We start from the raw sequence: 7,081 nt of genomic DNA, 5'->3' as shown, positions 1-7,081 counted from the left end.
TCATTATGATATATTTAATACTACAATATATTTTCAGATGGAAGTGTTAAACTCTTGATTTAATGATGAGATAGTTGAACTTCTTATGCTTAACTCTGCTTTGGATCCAAAAGATAATTTTAAATGGTTCAACATTAATAAGATTGTACTCTCGCTGAGAAGTATTATTTTGAGGACTTCATTAAATAGGTAATGCACCATTTGAGGTGTTAGCTACAACATTTTGAGCTTAATGTAGTTTGTCATGAGAATTTTTAGAAAATCTCCACTATCTCATAATAGTGACAAGGGTTATTTGAAATAAAAAATTTACAATATTATAATTTGACCAATAAGTTAATCCGTCTAATTTTAACTTTGCTTATTTCCACGGTGACTACATAGCGTGCATTTATGGCTATGAAACATATTAGAATAGGGAAGAATTAGTTTTTGAGCTAGAAAATCTCTAAATATAAAGCCAATTAAATAGATGATGAAACAATGTGTTAGTTACTTGTCGAAGACCGAATATAAATTTCTAAAGTTGACAAATATGTTTTGAAAATCGAAGGCTATGAGAGTTATTTATTCATGTTGTCCAAATAATAAATCATTAATTAAATATGACATAATTATAAAAATTATAATCATATTAATAAATACTATAAACATGACAATATTATCATTTGCTATTGATTTGGATTAATCTATGATGTTAAATAAGGAAAATCTCGACTTATTAAAATCAATTTGAGATATTGGTTATTATTATATTGCTGTCATCATACACCGATCCAAACAAGTGCTAAAACATTAGTTACGGCTAGAGCATATATTACCAGCTCCATTATTTATTTCAAACTTTCACAAAGTGTTGCTGCATGCAGCTTCTCAAAAGGAACAAACAATGGCAGTCCAAGGAAAAAACATAAACCCGGTAACAATTATAATTAATAATATAATTAACCATTGTATAGTTAATTAGCTCCTAGTTAATTAATTGCTTTGACCGCCTCAAATCTTGGTTCTTTGGGCATGTACTTTTGCTTCACGTACACGTCCATGTAGTCCCCGAAGAGAAACTCGGGGTAGGCGCCAGTGGTCTCGTCGACGGCGGAGGCCGAAGCCGGACAAATGACGGCCTTCACTGAAGGGTTGTAGAAGGAGGCGACGGAGCGGCGGTTGCCATTGCCGGTGGCGAGCACGCGGTGCCATACGCTCTTGTACCGCCCATTGCTGACCACCTCGATCTGGTCCCCGATGTTAATGACGATGGCATTGGCCAACGGCTGCACGTCCACCCACTCGCCGTCCTTGAGGATCTGCAAGCCTCCGACATGGTCATCTTGGAAGAGGAGGATGACGCCGCCAGCGTCGGTGTGGGGGCGGAGGCCCAGCTCCACAAGGTCCAACCGCGGGCAGGGCGGGTAGTGGCTCACCTTAATTCAATGACGCAACATCAGAATGAAAATTAATTGTTTTATTTATAATTAAAGTCTCTCCTAGCTTTGTCAAGTGTCAATCAATATAATTCTCACCTTGGTGGCGAAGAACGGCTCGTGCTCGCCGTTTCCGGTGAACTGGTTCTTGAAGGTGCCCTTCTCCAGCCCCAGGTTTTCTTCCATGGTTTCCATCAATTTCTCGGCTAGCTTTTTCACCTCCGTTCTGTACTCCCTCATCGTCTCCCTAATGATCAATCGATCGAATCAATCAATTTAAATAATATATATAATAATTGTCATGAAAAATTCATGGTGGTGTGATATATTTAATTAATTAATTAACTAATTACTTGAATTGGGGAGGATGGGATGGCCATTGGTTGTCGTCTTGGAGAACAAAGACGTCCTCCCAGTCCACATCGTCCAACTTCTTCTTGTTGTTGTTTACTTCTCCAACGACCTCTTCTTCTTCCCGAACGAGTTGGTCAAGGAGCTGCACCGGCCTGGACACCTTGAAAGCCTCGGCTCTGTGCCTGTAGCACTCCGTGCACACCTTCTTCACGCGTTCAAGCAGCTCCACCGGAATCCCATGGTTCACCAGCTGCAAAAATATTAATTTTAGTAACATTAAGTAATTCCCAAATTGACTGATCTAATTAAAACAGTAGCAATCTAATTAATTAACAGAGTCATAAAACAACATACCTGGAAGAATCCCCACTGTTGGCATCCATTGCCGATCTGAGCCAGAGTCTCGGCCCTCTCCTTTCCTTCCAGCTTGGAGAAGTCGATTACCGGAATAGCCATGGAGAGAGAGAGAGACAGAGACAGAGAGTACTGGTCGGCTTTTAATTTGCTCGGCTAGCTAGTTGCTATACAACTACTGCTGCTGGAGTAGTACTGCTCGATCGGTGTGAGGAATTCACGACGAGCGAGGGGGCGTTTTATAGAGCAGGATCAACGATGGTTCAGTACGCGAGGAAGAAACCGAGAAGCTACTGAAGGAGCTAGCCGTCCAACGGACTGAGCAATAGTTTTGTTCAAGTTGTTTTTCTCTTGTTTAATTTGTAGGGCCCTAATTTGTAAGAAACATGTGAGGAAAACAGCAGCCTTCCTTTCCTTGTCGTCTTCTTTAACACTGGTTTTCAGCTGGTACCCAGATTGTAGCAATTACTCAAGGAATTATTGCAGAAGATGGAAAGATATGCATCATTAGGAGGAATATAATTATGAGGATGAATGGATGATGATGATGATGTAGAATGTCTGAATAATTCATAATTAATGGCAATATATGATTGAGTCTTGATTTTGAATTTGTTATATGCTCGACCTTACCTTAAAGTTTTTATTGAGTTCAACTAATTATTATATCGTTTGAATTAGTTTATTTTCTTTATATTTATTTGTGAGAATCATATATGATTCAAGGGCACCAACGATTTTTCATGGTCCTAACAAAAATGAATCATATATAATTTTCATTTCCCAAATGATAAAAAACGAAAAGAAAAAAAAACATGTTAAAGTTCTTGAACTAGATTTGACTAGTCAAACCGATGTCTTTTCAAAATTTTGACACATTTATCATTAGTTACATGTTGACGATGAACCAAATATTTGTATAATTAATTGTCACTATCTATTAGTGATAAGATAGTGATACGATATATCATACTCTTGTCCATTTCTTTTTAATTTCTTCTTCACTAGAAATAATTCTCTTGTTTTATCTTTCTTCCTAGATACTTCCTAAAGATTATAATGTTTGATCGGTCGGTCAGTCGGTCCATCTTTACCATATTAGAGCTGTCGAATAGATCTGACCTCAAGTACCCAACTCAACACGCACATTCCCTTGGACAAATTTGTATTAATTTGACAATGTGCTATTAATTCAGATGTCATGCGTCCGTCAAATGACTTAGACCACAACTCGATTGAGCTGCTTAAATGTCAAGCATGACACGAAGAGCTTCACCTTCTCGACACCAGAAGTAGCCATCATCATCTCTTATTCTTGTTCTCATAATTCATCTTATGATAAATCAACGAACATTGCAAGTGAGACAGAACAGAACTAGCCATGCATGTTGAGAGCATCTTAAGAGTACCATTGCCACAATAATATGTTAGTTAGAATGAATTATTATAGAAAATAAATATGGACATAATCAAAAGAGCCGCATAATTATTTTAGATAAATATTTAAATATTAATGAAACATGCACTAAATTGATATATTTTAATTAGTTATAATTTATATTGGTCATGTGTTTTAATGAAATTGCATGGCTAATTAAAATACATTTATTTAAATAGATGGTCAAACACTAACCTTGACCTATTAGCGTACAATTCAACCCACCATAAGTATTCGGTCATCTTGATTTACTATGAACCTCCCTTTGAGCATCCACATCTGGTCATCCTGATATGCTCTAGGCCTCCCTCAAGTATTCGGTCACCCTGACCTGATTTAGGTCTCCCCACGAGTATTCGATCACTCATGACATGTTTCAGGCCTCCCCGTAAATATCGGGTCACCTTGACTTACTTCGAACCTCCCCACGAGCATCCGGTGACTCATGACCTGCTTTGGGCCTCCCCATGAGTATCCGGTCATCCTGACCTACTTGCCTTCCCGTAAGTATACGGTCACCCTGACCTGCTTTGGGCCTCCCCACAAGCATCTGGTCACCTTGACCTGCTCTGGGCCTCCCCACGAGTATCCGGTCACTCATGACCAGCTCCGGGCCTACCCTCAACTTCATTCAAGGCTACCTCACATGACATATGGTCTGGACCATGGCTCTAATACCATTTGTCAGAACCAAAAGTGATTTAGATATCTTTATAATGAAATGATATTGTCCACTTTGGGTCAAGGTCCTCATGGCTTGGCGCTTGGGCTCTCCCAAAAGGCTTCACGTCAATGGAGATATCCTACATCCTTTTAAACCCATGATCTTTTACCAAATCTTTCTAATGTGGGGTTTTGATTAAATCCTAACACACTAGTAGAACATTTGTCTTTAGGAGATCTACCCTAATCTGCATCACTATAGGTATTCAACTCTAGTTAGGAATGACAATATCAAAGAAGACCATATAAACTTGTACATTTGAGATAGCGAAGAATTCTCTTAAAACCTTCCCAATGGTGCTTAATAAGAGAATGCATAAATTGATAGACACAATTAACTACAAAAGTAATCTTGGGTCTTGTAATAGTGTCATTGTAACGGCCGAAAATCCTAAAATTAATTTTAGAAATATTCTATTATTTTCTGGAATTTTAGAATATTTTTCTGGAATTTTTAGAATAGCCGAAGTAGCAAAATTAAATAAAAACGTAAAATAGTCTAAGCGAGAATCGAACCCGAGACCTATTAGACTCTATGCCTTATAGATGACTCTAGTAACCAAGGAGCCCCAGCAGAGGTGTGCTGAAAGAAGAGGAGAACAATTCTATTTAAGATTTAGTTGGATGGTGTTAAGCACTTAATATAAATAGGGAATTAAGAGAGGAGTTATTATTTTTCCAAACGACAACTCTCTTTTCCCCTCACCCTCACCTGACGCCATCTCTTCTCCCATATCCTCTCTTCACGCCCAAGGCCAAGGAGACCTAGGGTTTCATCCGTAGGAGTGTAGGAATACCTTCTGATGACAACTCCGGCATGAGGACGTTCCCCTCCGCGAGAAGAAAGCATAGACGTAAGAAGATCGTCGACACGATCATCTTCTCCAGAAATCTAGCGATCGGGTTGTAAGAATATTTAGCGCAGGATGTAAGTAACCCTCACCTGCAGTATAAGTAGCGAATTGTATGTTTTTATGCCTTTATTTCGCATTTATGTTCTCAATTTAGCCATATGCAGAATTAGAGCACACCAAGTGCTTGATAAAATGCCTAGTATAGTTAAATGCTACAGTAGGCATTTTAATAGCTCAGTTAAATGCCATAGATGCATTTTAAATAGCATACATAGCCTTGCTTCAGTTGATATGAGACTACGGTCCAATGGGTGGGCTCCCATAGTCACCTCTAGGTTCAGATAACCTAGTAAAAGCAAGATATAATAAATCAGTTTATAAATAGTATTTTACCTTATCAGTGGCACTGTACTGGACTTCAGTTGTCCTTGGGTTGGGCTCCCATAGTCGTCCCTAGGTTTAGATAACCTAGTACCCTACTAGATTCGGGACTTGCTACCTCGGGCCTAGTTAGGGATGCGCGCACAGCAAGTACAGTTGTCGGGCCCATCAGCAACATGTTTAGTATTTTTATCTATGTATATAAATAGTTTTCAAACTTCACAAACCAAATATGTGAATATAGCTTAGCTCCAGTTTAGTTTGCTTAATGTTATAACAATTAGCTTAGCTTATGTATCGATTTAGTTAGCTTGTTGATACAAAGATTAGCTTCCACTTGTTCAGTATTTGTTAGCATGACTTAATTGTCGATATGCCATGTTTTAGTATTTTCAGCATGATTATCGACATGTATTTCGTATAGCATCTTTTGAAAGCATGATTTCTTCGAATGCATATTTTTGTGAGGTAGATGGTTTCTTACTAAGCTCCCAGGCTTATAGTTTCATTTTCCTTATACTGCAGATAAAGGCAAAGGAAAGATGGATTAGCGGAGGCTGGAGGACAATGCGATGTGATGTGTGTGCGAGGGAACCTGGAATAAAGACCCTTGGGGAGTAGCCCATTTAAAGACTTTGTGTTTCTGTTTTTAGATACTTTCTTCACTCTTAGGATGTTAAGTATAATGAATTGTGATTCTATGAATTATGCCATGCGTAGACTGTTAGTTGTCTTGCTGATAGATAGTGAAATATGTATAAAGTCATGTCTAGTAGTATTGTTTCATACTTTAGTGATTTCTGAAGGTTCTGAATGAGTCGGGTGAGTTTCTGCTGAAATCAGAACCCCAATTGATTAGCCGATCGATTGAGGAATCCTCAATCGATCAACCGATCGATTGGGAGAAACTCCCCGTGCACAGAATGCTATTGAATCGATCAGCTGATCGATTGAGGAATCCTCGATCGATCAGCCGATCGATTGAGACGCGACTTCCGCGTACAGAGAGCTGTTGAATCGATCAACTGATCGATTGACCATGGATCGATCAACCGATCGATCGGGAACTTATTTCCTGCGAACAGAGAGCCTCTGAATCGATCATCGGATCGATTGGCCCGGCTGGATCGATCAGTCGATCGATCTAGAATTGTCCCCGTGCACAGTAGCCTGTTGAATCGATCAGTGGATCGATCAGACCCCTCCAATCGATCAACCGATCGATTGGAATGTCTGATTTCAACTAAAAATGTCTAAGTTCAGCTTTTTGATCAAATAGGAAGTTAGTCTCCCTTCTTTAGCATATGTACAACTTTAGAAGTGTATTCAGAGTATAATTTCTAGACTTTATAGTAAATAGTAGTGAGTTTAATTAGTTCAGCATTTCTACCTAAAATAGATCATTTTTGCACAGTGATTGTAACCCCCCGCCTTACAGTTTAGTCAGTAGGAGGCGGGGGCATTACAGAGTGGTATCAGAGCAAAGTTCCATACTTCCTCCACACATACATCAGCATTGAACCTGCAGCTTCCAAGTAAGAATATCCCTCGCTTTA

The 7,081-nt window shown here is 38.9% G+C and overlaps 1 protein-coding gene across 1 annotated transcript; it reads right to left on the bottom strand.

Moving 5' to 3' along the window:
• Positions 1 to 799: 799 nt before the first annotated feature.
• LOC121996350 (1-aminocyclopropane-1-carboxylate oxidase-like) lies at positions 800 to 2,355 on the bottom strand. Its single transcript, XM_042550288.1, has 4 exons — positions 2,130 to 2,355; positions 1,775 to 2,025; positions 1,521 to 1,668; positions 800 to 1,421 (listed from the first exon to the last, which is right to left on the bottom strand). The coding sequence occupies exons 1-4, from the start codon at positions 2,229 to 2,231 to the stop codon at positions 975 to 977; spliced, it is 948 nt and encodes a 315-aa protein (XP_042406222.1). The 5' UTR covers positions 2,232 to 2,355; the 3' UTR covers positions 800 to 974.
• Positions 2,356 to 7,081: the final 4,726 nt, after the last annotated feature.

Source organism: Zingiber officinale, chromosome 6A, assembly GCF_018446385.1.
Source record: "Zingiber officinale cultivar Zhangliang chromosome 6A, Zo_v1.1, whole genome shotgun sequence".
Taxonomy (NCBI): Eukaryota; Viridiplantae; Streptophyta; class Magnoliopsida; order Zingiberales; family Zingiberaceae; genus Zingiber; species Zingiber officinale.
Note: the sequence above shows the minus strand (reverse complement) of the source record. Positions and strands in the feature narration are given on the sequence as shown.

Coding starts and splice junctions, on each gene's coding strand:
- LOC121996350 (XM_042550288.1), bottom strand. CDS start 2,231: ATGGCTATTCCGGTAATCGACTTCTCCAAGCTGGAAGGAAAGGAGAGG. Junction 1,669..1,774: donor TCCCATCCTCCCCAATTCAA/GTAATTAGTTAA, acceptor ATTGATCATTAG/GGAGACGATGAGGGAGTACA. Junction 1,422..1,520: donor AGCCGTTCTTCGCCACCAAG/GTGAGAATTATA, acceptor CATTGAATTAAG/GTGAGCCACTACCCGCCCTG.